Here is a 22,450-nt window from a genome sequence, read left to right on the forward strand (position 1 = left end):
TTTTATGTATTTTAAAAACTAAAAAGTCAACAACAAATAAAGTTTTTAACGCCTTTTTAAACATTATGAAGGAATTCTCCCCCCCTTAGAGTGACTTCTGGGTAATGCAGTTCAAAGCCCATTTTTTAGGTCCTTCATTAGTTAGTCTTAGCATCGAAATAAACTACAGTTCCCATGAAAACCCATAGCTGAGATTTGTTTTTAGCATGGCAGGGACACAAGTTGTGCGCAAAGAAAAACTATTTTAACATTTTATGGGGTTTTTTAAATAATTTGAAAGGGTTCTCGTAATTATCGCCTTTCTCAAAAACTATGTAAGTTGCGATTCAAACATATTTACTTATTTTGCGAATTTGTGATGTTATGATTGTTATCTCACTGGTTTGCTAACATGCTAACGAAGTGCTAACATTATTTGTTTGTAAAGTTGAATTATTAATAAAATACAAAAGACCAGTCACATATTGAGCTACGTTTGCTTACATTTTAACTAATAAGTATATCAATTGGATGTAATTACTGATTATTCCCCCCCTACCCCCTCAGACACACATGTGGTGTAAACAGGATATAAGAAGAATTTGGGAAAATAATAAATCGTAAATGTTTCTATTTAATCATCATAATGTACAAGCGTGTTAATTGAAGGTTTTCTATTGTCTTACATTGACCCGTTTAAAGTTTAATTTTTAATTTTTATTTTTTCAAATAGTTGGAAGTATTTTTTTTGCATGAAACTTTTTCTATTTGTCCTAATAGGTGCACTCTACATACAAATTGAAAATTTATTCATTTTACACATTTGCACCATCCTCTGCGTCTACATATTACATAGAAACTGTTCGGGTCAATTTGACAGTCAAGTAGAAGGTTAAAAAAGATTTTAAAAAATGTCCAATTCTATATGTTTCCTTGCTGCTATGAACCACATTTTACCACAAACCCACTTTCTCACTATTCTCTTTACTTCACTGGGAAACTGCGAGAAAGCAGGTGTTCATACAACTTTTGACGGGAACCTATTCTATTCCCGTGGGCAAATTCCACCCACACTGAGTGGACATTCAGCAGAAGTGGGGGAAAACATAAATACTGTCTGCATGACTCATTTGTCTTGATTTTGATCAGCGGGTCAATTTGACCCTGAACAGTATACGTGTCTCAAGTTCAATTATAAAGATCACCCATTGAAAGACAGAAATCAAAATGTAATATACATATATATATTTTTTTTTACAAAAGATCAATTTGAAGGAAATTGTTTTTTGTGTGTAGGTTTTTTCAGTGGACATAAAAAAATAAATTCCACTTTTTATGTCTAAATGAGTAAGTTGTCATCATTGATCCTTTATTTGTAAGAAATAATAAAAAAAAAAACCATCATTGCACAAATATTGATTGAAATTGTTAGTATTGGAGTTAATAATCAGATACAAAAATGTTTCGGAGGAATTTTTTGGTTTCTGACACTACTGCATGATTAAACACTCCCTGGGTCAAATTGACCCACAAACATTCTTGCTGTACCTCAGAAACAAACGTAACAGGAGGATTAATCGCATCTCTGTTTCACAGCGTTTTAGAGTCTAAATTGGAGTTGCTGGTGCGATGCCGGTGCACCGTGACCGAGAGAAGAAGGAGAACGTAGCAGAGGAGATGGAGGTAGAAGAACAGGAGCATGAAGCTTCCAGCTCAGACGAAGAGGAATCTGACACCTCTTCTGTCTCCGAGGATGGAGACACTTCTGGTGAGGAAACTCAGAAGTTGGTTACTGTTTTTTTTATTTATTTTTTTTTACGATGTGCATAATCCATCATTTGTTAAAAATAAATAAATAAATCATACCTCTTAAACTTTCTCACATTTTGAGATTGCATGTAATACCGTTCTCCTTCCAATCTGAATGAAATTGAGAAAGTCTGGAAACAAGAAATGACAAAACCTGCAAGCGTCTCTATAGGGAAGCTGGTACATTCGGCTTCCCTATGAGGGCTGGAAATGCTTCTCAATTCCAGTCCTCAGGCCCCCCTGCTCAGTATGTCTTAGATGTGCCTCTATTCCAGAACAGCTGATTCAAATGAGTGCATAACCATCAAGTGCTGCAGAAGCCTGTTAATCACCCACAGATACAATCCAGGTGTGTGGCAGAAGGGAAACACCTAAAACATGCAGGGCAGGGGGGCCCTGAGGACCGGAATGGAGAAACGCTGCCTTAACAGTTGCAGCTGCAATTACACCAAGTAGAGCGCAGGTGTCAAACTCCAGTCCTGGAGGGCCACTGCCCTTGAAAACCTTTAGATGTGCCTGTGCTGCACCACACCTGAACAGAATAATTAGGTCATTAGCAGGAATCTGGAGGTAATTAAGCCATTTTAGTTCAGTGTTTTGCACATCTAAAAACTGCAGGACTTGAGGCCTGGAGTTTGATACTAGCGCAGTGTTTCTCAACCCTCGTCCTCACCGCCCCCCTGTCCTGCATGTTTTAGGTATTTCCCTTCTGCCACACACCTGAATTGCACCTCTGGGTGATTAACAGGCTTCTACAGTACTTGAAGGTCATGCAATCATTTGAATCAGATGTTCTGGAATAGAGGCACATCTAAAACATGCAGAGCCGGGGTGCGCTGAGGACCAGGGTTGAGAAACGCTGTACTAGTGGTTCCACAATTTAACAGGTCTGACTAAAAAAATGCATTCCATACATTTTATATTTTATTCATAATTTTTTTTGAAAACCTTGTATATCTTTCCTTTCACTTTAAAATTATTTGCTAGTTTGGATTGGGTGTATCAGAGCGAATCTCGGGCACCAAAGTTTATGGTTTTAATGTCAAAATGTTCAAAGGGTATGAGAACTTCTTCAAGAAGAATGTTTTTGAATTTCCCAGAAATGGATGAGGAAGACTGTGAACGGAGGAGACTGGAGTGCCTGGATGAAATGTTCAACCTGGAGAAACAATTTAACAGTCTGAAGGACCAGTAAGACCTATACCGATTTTTTTCTTTTTTTTTTCTTTCTCTCTCCACTCGGTGTGCTCAGTGTCATAACGAGTTACGTCCGTGCTTGGTGTGCAGGTTGTATCGAGAGCGACTCAGCCAGGTGAACTGCAAGCTGGCGGAAGTCGAGGCTGGACGGGCAGCAGAATACCTCGATCCTCTGGCGGTACTGCTGGAGAACATGCAGGTTCGCACTAAAGTGGCAGGTAACTTCAGCTGGTTTACAAATCCTCCTACTCCTCCCTTCACGGTGTTCAGTCTCACAGCCTGTTTTTTTTTTTTCCTCTGACAGGTATTTACCGAGAGCTGTGTCTGGATTCTGTGAGGAACAAGTACGACTGTGAAATCCAGGCTGCGCGCCAACACTGGGAGGTTGGAAACACTGGTTGTCCATTAAGGTTCTCCTGAACAGCTGAACTTTGTTTTAATTCATAACTTTTGTGTGTGTGTGTGTGTGAGCAGAGTGAGAAACTGCTGCTGTTTGATACAGTGCAGAGCGAGCTGGAGGAGAAAATCAGGAGACTGGAGGAGGACAGACACAGCATCGACATCACATCAGGTAGCGCGGTGACTGCAGTGTGTTTGGCGCTGCAAAGCCTTCGGAGCTTCTCGCAATGTCTCTGAGTCATCTTGTATTTGTTCAGAACTGTGGAATGATGAGCTGTCTGGGAGGAAGAAAAGGCAAGATGCTTTAAGTCCAGATAAGAAGAGGAGGCGACCTTCTGTGGTTTCTGATATCCTTTTGTGTTGCAACATCTAGGAATTGTAAATCTCTGTAAAATGTTAGCAACTGAATGTGTCCTTAACCCTGTTCACGTCCATATATTGTCTATATGCTGCCAGATTTGGACATCCTGGAGGACTGGACAGCCATCAGAAAGGTGCACATTCAAGATTGCCTGTCCATTTCTTCATTACCAAGTGTTTTATGCACTTTTTTCCCCCAACGCCTTTTTCATTTGCATTGCAGTCTGTTGCTACCTTGGGCCCTCCCAGAGTGAAGGTTGACGCGGACAGCTGTTTGTTCCCCTTCCGATCTGACAAAAATAGGCCGTTTGTCAACTGCTGGGAAGCCCATACACATGTTTAAAAGCACTTAAGGACTTCAGCGTACAAGCAAGACGTATGTGGGACACTAATCTGCACGTTTCTACTCCCCAAAAATCAGGTGGCGATTAAAACGTCATATTTAAGCTGCCAGTCATGCAGGGTTTTTCTGCGCAATAGAAAATCTCCAACATTAGTGATCCTTTCAGACAGATGTGACTGGTTTGGTTTAGACTCAGGCTTTTACAGAGCGATCATTTTAAACTTTCATTTGTATGATTTTTTTTTTTTTATAAACATGAAACTCAAAGCTATCACTAAGCAGGCTGTAGAGTTGATTTAAACTTCACAGTTAAAGTGGCACAAACGGTTCTCCCACTCGAGCTACAAGAGTCGGTTCTTTTCTAAGAAACTGTCCTTCATAAGAGGAGTAATGAGTAAATGGTTACAGTGTTAATTTGTCTTGACTGTGCATCCACTTGGTTTGGGATTTTAAACTGCCTCAAATGGCAGAACTTTTCTAGAAAACTAATTTTAGAGGACACCATTGTCTTTTTACATAAAGTTGAAGAGCTAAAAAATGAAACATTTTTGGTCTACAGATTACAGAATTGTTCTCTGGCTTAGCTAGGAAGCTTTTCTGTGTCATTTTTTTATCTTGATCATATGACCCATGTTATATGATTCTCTTCAAAAAGCTTTTAGTTTACAAGGAATAATAGTTATAATTAAAACATGTTTTTTTTAAAGTGCTGCAGAACATATTGCAGTGCAGAATGTTGCCTCCTACCTCTTTTTGTTTTTACCAATATTTTCATGATTAGAAACTTTCCTTTTTTTTTGACATCTTTCAAGTTTCCATCTGATCAGCAAGGACAGTGTTTTTTTTTTTTGTTGTTTTTTTTTGTATTTTTAGCAGATTGGTTCATTTCAGGTGCAGTTGTGTCCCTTTTGTTGATGGGTTTTACAAATAAAAGTTTTTGTAAGTTTATTCCGCATCTGAAAACTCAGGATTGCAGTAAAACACATCGATGGATCAGCTCAGGCCTACCACACCAAGAGTGCCAAGCCTTGGATTTTCATAGGTCATTGCGTCACCCATATGAATTAAATATTAACGTTTTCCACATTAGAGCTCCCAATGTGCTTACAGAATATTAAGCAGGAGGCAGGAGTTGCTGAGAGGGAGAGCTTTAAATCACACTGCTTTTAACCGGTCGTTGGCAGGCTCCTGCAGAACTCAGACAGGCTGAAATATTTCAAACATTTACGTCTGATATAATTCAGGTCATCAGCCTTTGCGTATTGGTTTGGCATGAATTTGCCATAACACTGCCTTTCTTTAAAAGGTAATTTTCTTAAAGCATTTTTCCCCCCAAAAAATCAGGTGTTTCCAATCAATTAGAATGTCAAGTACATTTTTCTCATTAACATACTGAGGAAAATGCATTGCTTTGACTGTTTATACTTAATTTCCTTTTTGTTAGTGCTTCTGAATGTATTTTCCTTCCACTCAACTTTCCATCTTTAAGTTTGAATGCAGCTTAAGAATGGACTGATTTCCTGCGTTTTATCTTTGGAGGTTCAGGCAGTTTTCTCCTTGATTAAATGAGACTGCAGCTATATTAACATTTTAAAACGCTAAACAGAATTTTGGGTTTTTCTTGGCTATAAGCAATAAACATTAACTGAAAAATTCTGGAAATGACTTTGCTTAAGTTTCACCATTAGAGAAATACTAAAACGAATAAATTTTTGAATTGTATTCTAATTTGTAAGGTCCTGCACTCGTTTCAAATGCGCACAAATTTTGTGAAGACACCGGACATCTTTCATTGAAATATTTGTCTATCCATTTACAGCGTACAAACCTTTCCTAAACTGGGTTTGAATTATGCAAAGGGTTTTAAATTATCAAATATATTAACATACTTAAAAGCCCTGAATATTAAATGTAAGGTTTTTAAATATTAAACATTTCATCTACACAAAATTTGAAAAGAACTACATTGAAATGTGCTGCAGATGAGCACAAAAGCTTTACATAAGTGACAGAGAAAGTTTTAAGTCTTTATTTGTCTATCAAATCACTTTTTACAAAATTCACAAAGCTGACATCTGGGAGCCTCTCTTCCAGTCAGACCATTTGACTTGATTGGAGTCACAGTTTTCATTTGTAAGTCACCGTAACGGCGTCAGAAGCACCGCTGCACACCTGCTCTCCTGGTTTGAAACTAAGACAGAAGATGAATGCAAAGTCTATTGAATTTCAAAGGGAACTCAGAATTTTTTTGCGAATTTTAAGAAAACATACTCGTTTGACCTCTAAGGAGGAAGATCAAGTATGCTGACGTGGCTGTTTTAAAGAAAATCATGTTAATGGTAAGAAATGCCAAAACAAAAGTGCATTTTAAAAACTAGTGTGGGGGAAAAAGTGACCATGTCAGGCGTAAAAAGTGTGTTTCTGTCAAAATAAGTTGTGTCCATTTATTTTTCCGTCATTGACCTGAATTGTAGACAAATGTCACTCTGTGCATTTTCAACATAAGATCCAGGTAACAATGTGTCTTGCCAATATGACAGCTTTACCCCACAAATCAACAAAGCTGTTGATTTTAAAATGAAGTGGTTGGATGACGGGGTGGAGAAGAAAAGGTTTTACATGTAGGAGAAACAGAACTGAGACTCTTACAGTAACAAATCAGCCTGATGGACATTGATGTTTCTGCTCTACCTACACCTTTCAGTAAATATCCCTCCTGGCCAATAAATAGCTGGGGCAGAATGAAGGGAACTCCACTTTTCTTCCATCTGCTACTGAAGCTGAAATGGATCCTCATGGAAACCGACAGGGTTAGATGGCGTTAGATGTTCTCTGGTGACTGGTTTTGAGGTGGCGAAGGCAGGGACTGCTGACGAGGAGGAGGAAGGCCATCGGTTGGATGTAGCGCCATCGGCGGGCCGTAGGGGGCGTTGGGATTAGGAGCAGGAGGAAGAGGTCCGCCAGGAGAAAAACGAGGAGGAAGCATCATTCCTTGTGGATGGGGAGGCCACACTGGAAGAAACACAAGGCAGTTTCAGATTAAATCCTTAAATTAAATCATTCAAGTTCTAAACCTGACGATTTCTTACTGGGCCTCATGGGAGGACCCCCTGGTATCCTGGGATGGTAGAAATCAGGAGGGGGAGGGGGTCCATACGGGGCTCTACGAGGAAAGGGGCCGTCTATAGGAATCCCTGGGGGTCCAGATGGAGGAGGGCCACCCATCCTCAGATCCAGTTCAGGAGGAGTCCTCTGACCTCCAGGACCAGACTAATGACACACATAATAGGCTTTAGTACCAGTAAAGACCAAACATATTGTATCTCACACTGCCGCTCACCTCTCTGTGGTCCTGTTCGCCGGGTCCAAGGCGGTTTTCTCTGAACGAGCCGTCTGCATCGACAAACGTTTAGTTTGTGAGAGAAAAGCATATAAAGATATGCAACATACAGAATAACTCCACATCAAACATTTCACGCTTAAGCAGCTGCATACAAAAGTAATCATTAACGGCTCACCTGCCATGTCCAGAGGGTGAGGCGGTCCCATGGGGAGACCTCTTGGTGGCATAGGGCCAGGTGGGAGGGGCCCAGAAGGAGGCAAAGGCCCCAAAGCCCCTGGAGGAGGAGGAGGCCTCCTGAACATGGGACCTCCTGGTTCTGGAAACATGTAGCCTGACAAAGTACAAAATAAAAAAATGGAAAAATGAAATCAGTGCAAAGAAATCCAACAAAACTCAGTTTCAGGTGAAATTTCTAAAGTTCTTGTGTCTAAAAAAAAAAAAAACTTTATATCTCTAAGTTTTGTATATTTTTGTCACATTATATCCAGAAAGTACTTACTTTATACATCAACAGAAAAATAAAGTTTAATTATGAAGTGCTAGAATATGATACGTAGTTTAATATTCTTTCCAAATAAGACATTTAAAGGCATCTCATCCATTCCAGTTTCACCACCTTGACTCTGATACCCCTAAATGAAATCCAAATTGCCTTCAAAATTTAGATTGCTTAAAAATTTCTTTGGATCTCTTAAAAAAACGAAACAAAAAAAAAACTGTTTTTTTTAAGAGAACATCACTGAACAAGCAGCATCATGAAGACCAGGGAAAAGACCAGACATGTGTGGAATAAAATTAAAGAATAGTTAGGATATGAAGCAATATTTCACACTTTAAACATCTCATGGGGCATTTTGTAGTCAAGCATCAAAAACGGAAAGAGCACAGAGCCACAACAGACCTAACAAGACATGGTGGTCCACCTTATCTAACTTTGCAAATACAACAGCTAGCAAGGATTTTTTCAGGATGTTTTTCATGATTGCTAGTCTGATTTGAAGAGATGGAGGACTGAAAAGAAACACGAGGATGCATAAATGTGTTGATTTATTAAAAATGAAGGGTATAGTATCAAAAGGTTTAACAGAGATTTTTGTTGACATTTTTCTCTCAAAGATGGCGTCATAATTTTTTTATAAAATCACTTACAGAGCCAATCAGACCTCTCTAAACTGGGTGCAGCTGGATCAAGTTGAAATTATTCTAAGAATGGGTAAAATTTTGTACTACTTGGTGGAATTAATTATTTATGATTTTATATGTTGCCTCTGCAAGCCTGTTTTTTTTTTTTTAAATCAGTGTTCACTCTTGCAAACGCAGTTACATACAGACCTAAACCACTTAAAGTTAATGAATAAAAAAACTCATGTACCAACTTGCATCAGATATAGTAGCTGAAATGGAAAAAAAAACTGAAAAGAAATTAAATATCTTTGAGCTAGCAACAGGAAACACTTTTATATTTTTAAACTGCATAATTTATGACACGTTGTCTCAGCCTGCATTTCTTTCATCGGTATGCACAATGCAGACCAGGTGTAAAAACAGATGGGCCACGGCAGAATTAAGCCTCTTAAAATCCTGCATTGTGTCCCATCTCGGCTTGATGGTGAGAGACGAAAACAATTAGCAGCTAGCTAATATGACTGTTTAACTTGCCGAGACAAGGTTACACAATCATTACCACAATGCTCTGTTATTGCGAGCTATGACAGCCAACGCGCTACAACCGCATTAAGACCATGCGTCATGGAGACGGGGATATTAGTTACTGCTTTATGTCAACATCTCTATGAAAGAGGAACCCACGTAGACAACGACTGCTTGTTAACGTAGTCAAGGTGCACATGCACAACGAACACCGTTGCGTGATGGTGATGTGGCAGAAATACAGCTGGTATATGTAGACATGTTGTTCCCCTGACTGATTAAAAAGGCTCCTGCAAGCTGCTTTTGATCACAGTTGAAAGCCGTTTCTTCAGTTTGGAACGAATCGCCACAAGGAAGGCAAATATTTGCACTTCCTTCCGAGGCAGTCCCAGTTTTTTTTTTTAACACAATGCTAACTTTTTGAACTGTGATTGGTTTAATATAAACCAGAGCACGTCGGCTTTTTGTCGCTGGCAGCTGAAACTGAACATTAAAAAGAATAACAAAAAGCAAAAAACTTCACACAGAGCTGCCTTGAATTAACCTGTTTTTTTTTTGTGATTAAATACCAAAACAACAATTTCTCTTTGGAAAAAAATGCTCTTTGATCAAAGCAAATGTGCTTTCAGATTTTATTTTTTTCCCACACACCTGGGGGTACCAGAGGCCCAGGAGGTCCTGGAGGGGGAACCCTGCGATCTCTCTCCCATATGGGAGAGTTTGAACCGCTGTCTGAATGAGGACCTCCACTGCGCTCCATCTCTGCTTGGCCACTTGGGGGCTCCCCTGGACCACGAGATACTGGGCAGGAAAGCAATAAGGAGGAAAGAAGGGGCAAAGCAAATAAGATGATGATGGTGAAGATTGATGTGAACGACAAAGATGGAGAGGAGGGAAAACAACCCATGTGGGTCAGACAGAGTGTGTTGAGGGGGAAGATAAAGGAGGAGCACTTTAAGTCAGTCAGAGAAACACAAGGCTTGCAGGCATATTGTCATGTTAAACTTTTCATGGTTGCCGACTGGTGGATTGCAGAAAGCATGCAAAAGATATCTTGTCGCAGTATGTACAGAACTGTTCAAAAGGTTTCACAGACATTTAACTTTTGCAACTTGTCACAATACAACCACCGTAATCATTTTATTTGGATTTTATTGCACAGCGGAATACAAAGTAGTGCGTGATTATTAGTCGGAAGGAAAATGTTTTTGGTTTTAAATAAATAAAAAATATGTAGCGCCACTGTTCACTGTAAGATGCGTTTCTACCAGCTTAGCAAATAAAATTTTCATACAAAAGTTTAGATTGGATGAAAAGCATCTGTGAACAACAAAACTAAGTTATTCTAACAGACATGTTTTAATCTAAACTACTCTATTAAAGCTATGAGTTAATAAGGTTACTTTTTAAGAACATTTGTTGCATATGGTGGATTTTACTTATACACACACACATATATATATATATATATATAAATTCATTCCACCCTTTTTAGATTTCATTTGTAGAAGGTATAGGTATTTCCACCTCACATTTAAGCACTACTTTGTGTGGTTCTAAAATATGAAATTACAATATAACACATTCAAGTTTCTGATTGTGACATGAAAAAACATGGAGTTTAAGGGATTCCAAACTCCTCAAACTCCACTTTTTTTTCTTTTTTTCTTTTTACATAATTTACATTTGAAAGGTTCTGTATCATCATCTAAATTTAATCATGCAATAGTCACCTAGCCAACAGCAACATGCAAACGTCATTGGACAACAAGGCTGAATGAGAACTTGCAACATTTCAATAAATTGTTTTGTCCATGTTTACCTCTGGGAGACAGCCTACCATGCAGCCCATCCATTAATATTGGAGGAGAGAGGAAAGGTCTAGTTTCAGACGAGGGCCGGCCCAGAGGAGAAGGACCATAAGGCGACCTTTCAGCTGCAAAGGAGGAAATTTAACATTTACATATAACATTTCAATTCAAATGGTACCATTTACATCAGATTCCTCATGAAGTTTACTCAAATTAAGACATGTTCATTAGACGTGTAGGTTTACCTCGGAAAGGCAGCGGTCTAGCCAGGTTGTTCAAGGCGTACGGGTCTTTATCGAGGGAATCCAGTTTAAACTGAGTATCTGTGAGTCTGAACATCGGTAAAAACACGGAAAGCTTTAATAGCCTTGAATAAGTAAATGCTGTTAAAAATATGCATGGTTTCTGTGCATTTTTCAGGTCATATTTCCCAAACCTTTCGGGTGAGTGCAAGCAGAAAATGTGATCAATTTCCTGCTTTCAAAAATACTTTATTGATCCCAAAGGGAAAATAAATGTTACTGCAACTCATTAATTGAAATTCTTCAAAGCTTTATTGTAGATAGCGATGGCTGTTGACAGGAAAGCTCTCTTGTAGCACTCTGAGATCAGTTATTTCAGTTATTCACGTCTTAGTCCAGCACTAAAATGCGCCTAAAACAATCACATTTATTTGTCTTTGTTAACACAGCCGACCATATTCAGCAAGGCCAGGTTTGTTGCTATGCTTACTTTTGTCTGAGGAGGGCGTTCTCTCTTCGGAAGTCTCCCAGCTCTCTCTCTGCTGACCGCGCTGCCAACTGGAAATATTTACCAGATGAATCGCAATGCATAAACACCGAAATGCATTACAGCGCAGCAAGACGCTCTTTGAGCTCATCTGTGGCAGAGCTTCACTAACCCAGTTATTATGAGCTTTCTTCTCATGGGCAGAGATTTGAGTCTGATACGACTGTTTTGTTTTCTCCAGCTCCTCTTCCATCTCCTCTGCTCGTTTTCTGAAAACAAAGCACGAGCAAAACTGTGAAGGGAAGACAAACGCTACTTCTGCTTTTGCCAGCTGTGGCTTCAGTTTTAAGGTGTAAAAGTGTAAAGATGGACAGATGATTTGAAAAACGGGCGGACAGATGGCCGGATAGACCTTTGACAAAAAAGGATTGATGATGACGTTAACAGTAACCGTGTTTACTTTTTAAATTAAACCAATGCAAATCTTATTGCTTTTTACACAAAATGTTTGAAACCACTTGTGAAACCAAACTTACTCATCAAGGCATTTTTAGGAATTCAGATATGTAATCGTACAGACAATGGCCCAAGAAATAAATTACACAAAAAAAACTGAAAACTAGTTTTTCTTTTCCAAATAAAATTCCATATTTTTTGCAGACACGAGTGTCACCTGTAGTTATTCAGTTCTTCCATCGCCATCGCAATGTTTTTATCAGCTTTATTCAACTTCTCCTCCTTCTGGTGACGCTCCTTCTCCTCCACAGTCAGCATTCTGCACAAAGGTTCATGATTACAGACTCATCAAACACGTTGTTTAGCTACCAAATGTAGAGGTATGAACCTGTGCAGCTTGAGCTCGTTCTCCTGGTACATTTCTGTCATGATTTGCAGTTTCTGTTGTATCCGCTCGACCTGCACACACGAACCAGGACCATCAGAACAAATGACTCGACCGTATAACAAACCTCACGGAAACAGTTTGAGGTTACCCACCTGGCCCGTATAATTCTCGGCGTCAGACTGCAGGGACAACTTCTCCTTCTCCATCTCCTCAATGCTCACTTTAAATGGAAAATAAAAGCAGAAAACATGATAGGATTTCTGAGACTTCTTCTACAAGTCGATTAGTTAGTCCGTCTTTTTTCACTAACATGTCAGCATGTGACTACAGTTAACCCACCCTGCAGGTCTTCTTTTGCTTTGATCTCATCATTCAGCTTCGCAAACACTCTGTCTTTATCTTCATCCACTGATTTGAGGTCTGCGTTCAGCTGCATGGAGACACAAGTACATTATTTAAAAATGGGGTCATGTTGGCATGGGCTAACTGGATAAAACATTTGTATTCTGAAAAATAACACAAATATACTGATTAAAATTATTATTTCTTTAAATGTGCTTGATTTACATGCAAAATTGTAAATATTTTTTACTTGTGTCTTTGTACCTTAGCAGCAAAGATGAGTTTCTGGACTTTCTGCAGGTGCGCGTTGTCGTCTTCTCCCGGCGTCCCATTGGTTGCCTCCTTTTCTCCTCCCTCTCCCTCTAGGTCCGACTCCCAGCATTTCATTCGGAGCAGCCGATCCGTCAAGGACTGTGAAGAGTTATAAACGATTACATACGTCTAGCGGCAAGCATGTGGCGGTACTTGAACTCTGCCGTTCTCCTGAGATGATCGACGCTCATGAGAAGCAATCGCACCGTTATGCGATCGTCCTTGACGGCCACGTCCTGCAACATCGCGCTGTGGGCGACCTCGCACCTCCGCATCTCCTCCTCCAGCTCGCTTACTCTCTCCGCCCATCCCTCCACCTCCTGCTTCAACTGTGGATAAAAGCACATGGACAGAGATCTAAAATAATGATGCAGAGAATATAAGAAGAGGAAGAAAGATGCAAATCGATGTATGAAACTCTTTTCTTTATGTACATAATCTGACCTGATTGTTGCTCTCCTGCAGAACAGTGTTCTCCTCTTCTGCCGTTTCCAAGTTTCTCTGTAGTCTCTCGCTGTTCATGCTGTAAACCTTCAGAGTTGTTTGTGCCTAAACAAAACAAGAAGAAAAAAAAAACGCAGTCACTCCAAGAAGTGGATAGAATAAAATTCAAGTAAAAGACAAAGAGAAGAAGAGGCAGGAGAGCAACTGAAAGATAATAGCTAGGAGGGAACAGAGTCAAGCACCTGCTCCTCTTTTGAATGGAGCTCTTTGGTTTCTTCTTCACATGCTTTCATGCTTTCCTCAAGCAGAGTTATCTGTAATAAAGGCAAAAAAAAAAGACATCACTGTGGATTAACACTATGATTACAGAATATCTTTAAAAGTCCGGGCCTACCCTCCTTTCTTGCTCCTTTCTATGTTCTTGTTGCTGGGACAGCTGCTCCTTCAGATGTCCAAGATCTGTCCCCAGCTGCTTTTTAGACTGTTCCAACTGTTCGGCTTGGCCCTACCGTGAACATGAAAACCAGCTGTGTTTAGAAAACTTGTTTAAAAAAAAAAAAAAGATTAAAAAAAGTCAGACAAGTTTCATTAAGCAAGACAGAAAAAGAATCAGACTAACTTGGGTCATGCTAATTCAATTTATTTGGCTTTTATGTATAACTTGATGTTAGTTGGATTCAATAATCTTAATTTTGCCAGTTTTGTCCAATTTCCAGTTGCACCACAGGTTTCATGCTAAATCAAGTAATACAAGACCATGTGGAATGGTTAAATTTGGTAAACTCGTTCGGCTTGAAAGTCTAAAATTAAAAGTAGCTTTGTGGTGCAACACCAAGAATATAATGAAAATACCACACATGTTGACCATGACATCAGTGCTTTCAATAACAATAAGCCACAGAAATGTCCTGCAACATGAAAAGAGCTTCTTATCAGCTCCTTATCCTACAAAACAACAAAAACCTGCAACCAACAAGATAAACATGCTTTTTTTTTTTTACTAGAAGAATGAATAAAATAGAGTTTAACTTTTTGCTTCACACACGTTTATGCTTCAATTCAAGTCTTTGTTCCCTCTGCCTTACCTCCAAATCTTCGGATTTTTGAGTCTGAGCCAGAACGCCGCCGTCCCTGAGTAAATTCTCCAGGTCATCATACTGAAAATTACAGGTTACGAAGAAATGACTCAGTCAGTCCACGGATTTGAAAACAACACGGAAGGAGGCTCTGGCTCTCAAAACACTCAGTAAGCAGGAGCACCAACCTCTTTTTGACACTGACTGAGAGTCTCGAGGACTTTACACTTTTCATCCAGCAGCTGTGCAAGTTGTCCAGCCAGCCTCTCTTCCTTTTCTGAAAAACAAAAGATGTTAAAAAAAAATCTAACTTGTTTTTGCCAGTTTGCCTGTATGATGAAGCAAGATGAGTTTCTTATCATGGCACTTTCGGATTCAGTTTGGCATTTTCAATGTCACAAAGCTGGTTCTGTCACCATGGCAACATATGTGGGGAAACCTAATCTATAGGGTAAATTGCCTCCCACTGAAATGAGTTCCTGGTCAATATGTACGATTTACTGCAGTAACTTTTTAGATGATTTAATGTCAAGAGTAGATTAGACAGATACCTTATTGACCTTAAGTTATTTTTCACAGTACTTTATAATATAAATAAATCCAGAGCAGATAACACGTACAAAGTTCTAATCAACATGTAAACTATATTTTAAAAAAAAACACTTCTGCTTTAATCATTTGGCCGGATATTAATTTGCAATTAGCCTAGCTTTCTCTCCATTTTATTTGACATCATCGTCAGTGACTCTAGGTTGAGAGACGAAGTCAATAACCAGCTTTATAGCACCAGGAGGCAAGGTGTTTAATGCTAGGCTTAGTTAAATTGAATCCTTCAAGGAAAAAGCTTGTCGATTAAATGCCCTCAATAATACAAGGTCCAGCAGAAAACAGCACTGATGGTTTATTTAGACAGGTATTTGCGGTGAAAACTTACTTTGATACAGTCTGCTCTTTATCTGTGTGGAAATAAGAGCAAAAAAAAAAAAGACAATGAATAACAGAGTGACTTTATGCTTAATTATTCATATAGTGTGAACATATTATGACAAAGATGTAAATAAAGATGAAAAGACTGTGACCCCATGTTCTGACCACATTTCAAGTTGCGACAAATGTCAAATGCCTGTTTGGTCATTTATTTTCTCTCCTGGAAGCAATAGCAAACACTTTGTCAAAGCTAGCTAAAGACTACGGAGTTGCACCACTCCATCACACATAGTTTGTGAGACACAGATGTAGCTATTAATATTTCTTTTTGGTTTGGATACAAAACGTCTGAAGGCCACACTGCAGAAGATAAATATTAGCAGCTACTAATGGTCGACATTTTCCTGTTTGCTGATAGACTGAGTTCGAAATACAACTTTTATGGGCCAATAATTCTGCGGCTCACTGGTAAACATCCAAGGCAGTTCAAGTTCACTTACAGATCTGTAACATCTACTGGTGAACAACAGGAATGTCACCAGTCCCACCAGGCCAGTGAAGATTACCGGTTCCCATGGTACACCGTACAGGTCTGGCCCTGGCCTCATGTCGTCAGGCAGTAGTGACACAGCCTAAAAGATGAGGGAGGTGAAAAAAAGGGGTTGATTTTTGAGTCTGCTTCTTTTCATTTAAATGATAGTTTAGACATTTGCTGAATAATATCATTTAAGTGATATTGAAATAATTGCACCTATTCATAGGGTAGCTCCGTTACATTTGACCAGTTTTTTTTGTTGTTTTTTTTCCAGGGATTGCAGGTTTGGACAATTACTCCCTCTGGCTTTGAATGGTGTGCACCTGCAATAATTTTTGATTCTACTTTATCACCTTCAGAAAATTGTATGATGCCAACTCTGGCAACATGGCATTGTTTTTAACGATTAGCATCCCAGAGGCTCAAATAAGACCTCTGGGATGTGATCCCAAATCCCAAAGGAACTGAAAAGGAGGCTAGATGGACATAGAGCAAACAGAGGAGGAGGAAGTTCAGACTTTCTTTTCCACCAATCATAATGGGCAAGAATCATATCTCAAACTCCATCGTCTCTCTCTCTCTGCCTGGCTTTCCAGCCTTATGCCCAGACAGAGATTTAAAAAGGAGTTTAAAGAGGAGTGGCAAAAGCATGTGATGTGGATCAGCAGAGCTTGCCAAAAAACTGATTTTGTGATCCAGGACATGTTACTATAGAATACCATCTTTACAGCATGCCATAGCAGTCATGAGACAGTCATACTGAAACACTCTTCAGTCAGAGTCTTCTTCAAATTTGTTGCAAGTCTGACTGCTACTGGAGATTCATTCCTCTTCACAGTATCACCGACAACAACGATTCTGAAGACACTTGGATGATGAGGTATGAAAAGATTTAATTTTCCCTTGGGGTAAATAAAATATTTTAAATTAACTGAATTGAGTTTGAGCAGGTTATGCCGTCTCAGGAGCAGAGCTAAATGTAAAGTCATTTATCCTACAGTTAAAACTTGACCCAATCTAGGTCACCAACAGGAAAATCACCAGCCCAACCACGACACCAAATCTACAACAGAATGGCTAAAACAAAAATGATTAGTCTAGAGACCACAATCTGATTTGAAATGCTTCTGTGGGGCCTGATGAGAGCTGTGCATTAAGGATTGTCTGCTCTCCCTAATGAATGCTGTAAAAAGGAAGGGGGCTAAAATCCCCCCATGGCGGTGTAAGAAGAAATGTTATACCGAGTTTGTGTTGAAAAAGGCGGTTCTGTCGAATCCTGAAGTGCACTTTATAATTCACGCATAATGTTACATTTTTGGGTTCATCCTTTCTAATAAACTATCAGTATGAAATTAGATCAATTTAATTACAAATTCACAACCAAAACAATATAGCTGCATTTTAATTGCAGTTTTAAAAAGAGGAACTCTGGGTTACTGTGACAATTTCACTGGATTCCTAAGCAGTTGCAGTCTTATTACCAAACAGCTGTTTCAGTGGGATTATCACAGTTCCGTTTGCCATCACAAAAAAAATGCGTCCAACAGAAAAACATAACATAACGTTCATCGTTTCTCAAAAAGTAAAACAACCCACAAGACAATAAAAACTTAACACAAGAGAAATGCTGACTGACTGAACCAGCTAACTATGCTAATGCCTATATAATGGTTTCAAACTGACAGATAAACCATGACAGTCAAAAGCAATGTCGGAACCCACACCTGAGAGCAAAGGTAGTACTACATGTAATAAAGTCCGTTATATTACTTCGACTCTGGCGGCTAAATGGGAAATGCTAACCAGACCTGCCACATATTAACGTACATCTTTCACTTTCTCAACGGCGATGTTGTAGAAGGTTTCTGCTGTTGCCTGGAAGTCAGCCGCTTTGTTGGCCAATTGCTCATCTTCCGGACGTTCCGTCATGTCCAAGTTATTTCATTTGGCTTAATAACTAATAGGAATTTCATTAATACTGATTAGAGAAAGACAGGCTTCCTACAGCCGGGTTAACGGCTATTTCACATCCTATTCACAACACCGATCCTCTAAGAAAGTACCATATTTTTCAGCCATTAGAGACGGAACCCGGAATATTAAATCTTCTCCACCAACTAGAAGTAATGACTTGAGAACAAAATGATAAGGAAATATTTAAGTCGATATATATATAGAAGATATATGTGGAAAAAATATTCACATTCACTTTTTTTAGGCATGCTATGTTTAAAAGGAGCTTACATGCACCCCTACATTTGTAAATGGTTCGTTCCAAACGTCACCAATTGTAAGATGCCACACAGGCACATCGGAGACCTTTCAATGTGACACCGTAGGAAACAGGTGTCATCCATAGATTGTTTAAATATCTTTATATTCTATATTTTACATATATTATACAATTCATTATGTCACCACAAGACAAATTTACTTTCCTGAAAATTAAATAACAAAGGGGATATGTATATCTTAAGAATTATGCAATATACATATTGTGGCAAGCTTTGAATGTAAACAACTGGGTAACGACAGCCCTGTTTAAAGTCAGTCTAACGGCTTGAGCTCTAAATTTCATACTCACCGACCTGGCCTCACTTTTATCCATCTGAATATAAAGAATCTCTTGCCCTGTGACACCATGTAGACCTGAAATCCAAGTTGGCCTCTGGTGTGTATCAAACGTAAGAAGCTATGTCGGCGTCAAGCCAGTCTGACAACTGAGACGAAAGCAAACTTGAATGCCAAAGGGAGAGAGAGATCAACATGCCACAGGTTCAGAGTCTTAAAGAACCAGACGCTGCAAAGTCTACTCATTGCCTGTAGGAACCAAAAGCCGCTCAATGCCTTAAATCAACATGAAGAAAGAAAATGCTTAAAATAGTAAAATACTATACTTTAATCTCAAACATTATCATTTTCACCTTGCATTTATGAATATTTTTAGATTTTTCTGTGTACTCATAAAAAATGATTGTGCCTGTTTAAGGTTGGTATTCAAAAAAGTACCACCTTGCATTTGTTTGAAATTTACTGAAAATGCAATCTCAGTAGGGGGTACACAATGCAGCACTGCTTACTGTAGGCTATGGGATTATCATGATAACAGTTTCTCATCTTAAGATAACGACAACAGGCTCCAACTACAGATGTACTGTGGATCTCTGGAGTTTTGGCTGCTTCTGTGAATTATGCTCTCCTGTCAGTTTTTGATGGAAAATCTACAACATGGGTAGGTTTGCAGATTTTTGTTCTCTTCCCATTTTAGATCTGTGATTGAACTGTGCTCCATTATATTTTTACGGTTTGTTTCTAACCTAAACCACCTTTAACTTTCTCCACAACTTTATCTATGACCTGTCTGGTGTGCTTCTTGGTCTTCAGTAAGCTATTAGTTTTGCCATATTCTCTGGCAAACTCCTGACATCTCTGACATCTGACATCTTTTATGATTAGGTTTTATTACTCAAAGCTGTAAATATTTACTAATCAAGTGGCTTCTTCAGGCGATTGGTTGCACTGGTTTTTATTTAGTGGTGTCACAGCAATTGGGAGTGAACAGGTTTTGATTTGAAAAATATACTTTACCTACTATTTAGTGTGATCTCACAGAAAAAAAACGATATAAAACTCATGGAAGTTTATGGTTGTAGTATGACAAATGGCAAATCTTTACCAAAGTCATAAGTTGTTAAAAAAAAAACGAAAAAAAAAAAAAAACAACAGCACGTATATCTGAAGATCCGCTCACCTTTGTAAAAAGTTGCCTCTAATTAAATAACCAATAACTCTAGAGTATCTTATGCTGTTTTTTGTTTTAAAGTGGTTTTATACAAAAAACATATACACTTAAAGAACTATTTCAACATAAATGGCTTATTTTATGTTAAGCAAACAACCCCTACTTCCTTTCTGTGGGCCACGAATGCAGTCTTGGGACTTACCTGCACATGAATCCAAACAAGGATTTCCATCACTGCTTGAGCACAACTTATGGAGTCCTCAGCTACCCGTTGAATCAACTCCAGAGTTTGCTTGATTACCCCTAGAGTTAGAGTCACACTTTTATTTTTTATTTTTTAATGTAATTAATGGGCTATTCAAAGAATATCGTACAATAATGTATTATAGAGTCTTTATGTTTTGCATAAATGAGAGGAAGCAGGTCAACCTCACCTTAATGAAACATCTCTCCAAAATTTGGTTTTCTCGTACCTTTCTGTTTTGATCCTGGCTGAGTGAGATGGAGGGATTCAATATTATCTTTACTTCCTTCAACTCTTCTTTCCTCCTCCTCATAATTCCAGTCTTTATATTTGCCATCATCATCATCTTTATGTAAAGAAGCAGATTGGGAGTTATCTTCATTTTCTTGGCTTGAACTGTGCTCAACTGCATGTGACAAAGAAACACACAAATACACAGCGATGAGGACAGACCTGAACCAACAGGTTAAATAAAATCAAAAAATTAATAATATGAGCCATGATAGTTTATGCAAGTTAGACAAAAATACCTTGATGATTACTGACATCTGATATTCCTGTGCTGACAGTCTCCTTCACTGTTTTCAATAACGTTTCCAGCTTCTGCAGTGCAATAATTGCACTGGTCCTTTGTTTGTCCTCCTGCAGTGCATCGGTGATGCTCATGCTGGGAGCCACAAGAGTCTCCATGTTGTGTTGCAGAAGTCTTTCTATATCCAACAGTATTGACTGATCGTCCTCTGCAGTTGCGGCCTCTGAACTTGTCAAAACGTAATCTAAAAATTGCAGTTTGTATCGGCCGAAGAGGTCCTCTAAGATAACTGCCTCGTCCGCGTTCATGTGGCGGAGGAGATTTTTGTAATGTTTGCTGAGGAGTTTTGTTTTGGATGGTTCTTTGGTGACCAAATGAGCGGTGCGGGGGAGCTTTTCAGCAGAAGGAGGATCGGCCTGCGGGTGCTCTGTGGGAAATGCTGCGTGTGTTACTTCAGCATGAAATGAATCTGTGGGGGACACTAGTTCTGGAGTGATGGAGGGGTGAGGCTGTGATGGCTCAGCTTCATTTGTGTTGACATTATGAACAGACTGGGTGGACTCGGACATCTCAGGGGTGGGTGTTTGGGAGAAAAATCCTAAAGTGTTTTTAATAAGACCAAAAGCTCCTCTACTTTCACTGTCTGCTCCCTGAGGTGGATCTGTGGACTCAGTTTGCTCAGCTGTCTGAACTTGACTTTCAGCAGAGTCATGCATTTCTTCTCTGTCTTTGTAAAGTTCATTTTCTGTTTTTGTAGCATAGGTTTTCCTGGTTTCTTCTTCAAAATCATTGTCTTGTCTGTCTTCCTTCCAGTCGTCATCATCATTTACCGTCGTTCTGGTCCGTTCTCCATCCTCAAACCCACCTACGTCAACATTATCATCCTCCACTTCCTTCGTAGGGTGCTCATTTTCTTCCTCAAGCTCTTCTTTGTTCTGTTTCTCCACTTCCTTCTCCTCCTGCTCCTCGTCCTTTTGGATTTCAGTCTGTGTGTTCGTTTCAGAGACCAAAGAAGCCAAGCTGGAATTATCCAGCATGTCAGTCTGCTTGTGTTCTAACTGTCCCTCCCAAACCTGGTTTTCAACTTCCTCGTTTGCATGTTTATTTTGCTCCTCAGATTCCTCTAACCTTTTCAGTGTGCCCTGCTCATCCCCAAGTGACACATTCCCTATTTGCTGGTTTTTTAGCTCCTCTACCTCCTGCTCATCTTTTTTTAACTCCATCTCCATTTCCCCAGAGTCATCTGCTATCTTATTTTCATTTTGCTTCTCCAATTCCTTTAACTGTTCCACTCTGATCTGGTGTCCATGCTCTAGTAACTCCTCTACCTGTTTGTCTTCCTCATTTAGCTTCTTTGCCTCCGTCTCCCTTTCTTCTGTTAACTCCATCTCCTCCTGACTTGAGCTCTCCTCAGAAACGTCTGACATCTCCTCCTCCTGCTCTGTGTCATTTGGCTCCACTGATTCATTTAACCTTTCCACCTGGATTTCCCCATGCTCTTCTAACACTGTTGTCCATTTCTCTCCCTCTGTTAACTCCTCCATCTCTTTCTGCCTTTCTTCTGCTAACTCCATCCCCTCTTGATTTGAGCTATCCGCAAAAACATCTACCTTCTCCTCTTTTTCATTTTCTTCCTCCAATTCTTTTAACTCTTCCACTCTGATCCCATGTCCATGCTCCGGTAACTCCTCTGCGCTTTCCTCTCCCTCCTCTCCCTCCTCCGTTTCCTTCTGCCTTTCTTCTGCTAACTCCATCCCCTCTTGATTTGAGCTATCCGCAAAAACATCTACCTTCTCCTCTTTTTCATTTTCTTCCTCCAATTCTTTTAACTC

At 39.3% G+C, this 22,450-nt stretch overlaps 2 protein-coding genes across 9 annotated transcripts in view; one reads left to right on the forward strand and one right to left on the reverse strand.

The window, feature by feature from the left end:
* The first annotated feature begins 173 nt into the window (after positions 1–173).
* Positions 174–5,035, forward strand: brms1la (BRMS1 like transcriptional repressor a). 3 transcript variants are annotated; one of them, XM_007575976.2, is made up of 9 exons: positions 174–314; positions 1,576–1,747; positions 2,889–2,979; positions 3,076–3,203; positions 3,290–3,369; positions 3,460–3,556; positions 3,642–3,731; positions 3,814–3,878; positions 3,968–5,035. In XM_007575976.2, exons 2-9 carry the CDS (start codon positions 1,609–1,611, stop codon positions 4,085–4,087), a joined length of 810 nt encoding a protein of 269 aa, XP_007576038.1. In that variant the 5' UTR covers positions 174–314; positions 1,576–1,608; the 3' UTR covers positions 4,088–5,035. The 3 variants fall into 3 exon arrangements, with proteins under 3 accessions (XP_007576038.1, XP_016518187.1, XP_007576046.1); XM_016662701.1 differs by lacking the exons at positions 174–314; positions 1,576–1,747 and adding exons at positions 2,372–2,431; positions 2,647–2,675; XM_007575984.2 differs by lacking the exons at positions 174–314; positions 1,576–1,747 and adding an exon at positions 2,573–2,675.
* The window catches only part of mia2 (MIA SH3 domain ER export factor 2), a 21,858-nt gene continuing 4,199 nt past the window's right edge, over positions 4,792–22,450 (reverse strand). Inside the window, exons 1-24 of one of the 6 annotated variants that reach the window (XM_016662680.1) lie at positions 20,617–22,404; positions 20,316–20,492; positions 20,045–20,145; positions 16,066–16,197; positions 15,573–15,594; positions 14,827–14,915; positions 14,648–14,719; positions 13,957–14,067; positions 13,805–13,876; positions 13,563–13,667; positions 13,325–13,447; positions 13,071–13,217; positions 12,804–12,894; positions 12,617–12,684; positions 12,465–12,535; positions 12,294–12,395; positions 11,793–11,889; positions 11,624–11,691; positions 11,137–11,222; positions 10,903–11,016; positions 7,606–7,761; positions 7,428–7,480; positions 7,177–7,357; positions 4,792–7,099 (exon numbers count right to left, since the gene is read on the reverse strand). In XM_016662680.1, the coding sequence (XP_016518166.1) occupies positions 6,909–7,099; positions 7,177–7,357; positions 7,428–7,480; positions 7,606–7,761; positions 10,903–11,016; positions 11,137–11,222; positions 11,624–11,691; positions 11,793–11,889; positions 12,294–12,395; positions 12,465–12,535; positions 12,617–12,684; positions 12,804–12,894; positions 13,071–13,217; positions 13,325–13,447; positions 13,563–13,667; positions 13,805–13,876; positions 13,957–14,067; positions 14,648–14,719; positions 14,827–14,915; positions 15,573–15,594; positions 16,066–16,197; positions 20,045–20,145; positions 20,316–20,492; positions 20,617–22,372 (4,185 nt within the window). In that variant the 5' untranslated portion in view covers positions 22,373–22,404 and the 3' untranslated portion in view covers positions 4,792–6,908. Of the gene's footprint in view, positions 7,100–7,176; positions 7,358–7,427; positions 7,481–7,605; positions 7,762–9,731; positions 9,882–10,902; positions 11,017–11,136; positions 11,223–11,623; positions 11,692–11,792; positions 11,890–12,293; positions 12,396–12,464; positions 12,536–12,616; positions 12,685–12,803; positions 12,895–13,070; positions 13,218–13,324; positions 13,448–13,562; positions 13,668–13,804; positions 13,877–13,956; positions 14,068–14,647; positions 14,720–14,826; positions 14,916–15,572; positions 15,595–16,065; positions 16,198–17,927; positions 18,159–18,684; positions 18,857–20,044; positions 20,146–20,315; positions 20,493–20,616; positions 22,405–22,450 lie in introns of those variants that run through there. The other 5 variants (XM_007576014.2, XM_007576047.2, XM_007576052.2 and 2 more) reach the window with 5 other exon arrangements.

The sequence above is a fragment of the Poecilia formosa genome, unplaced genomic scaffold (genome assembly GCF_000485575.1).
Source record: "Poecilia formosa unplaced genomic scaffold, Poecilia_formosa-5.1.2 Scaffold8, whole genome shotgun sequence".
In the NCBI taxonomy this organism is placed as follows: domain Eukaryota; kingdom Metazoa; phylum Chordata; class Actinopteri; order Cyprinodontiformes; family Poeciliidae; genus Poecilia; species Poecilia formosa.

Excerpts from the sequence above, each read along its gene's own strand:
- brms1la (XM_007575976.2), top strand. The coding sequence starts at position 1,609 with ATGCCGGTGCACCGTGACCGAGAGAAGAAGGAGAACGTAGCAGAGGAG. Across the intron at positions 3,204-3,289 it reads GGTTCGCACTAAAGTGGCAG|GTATTTACCGAGAGCTGTGT; the intron begins GTAACTTCAGCT and ends TTCCTCTGACAG. Across the intron at positions 3,557-3,641 it reads CAGCATCGACATCACATCAG|AACTGTGGAATGATGAGCTG; the intron begins GTAGCGCGGTGA and ends GTATTTGTTCAG.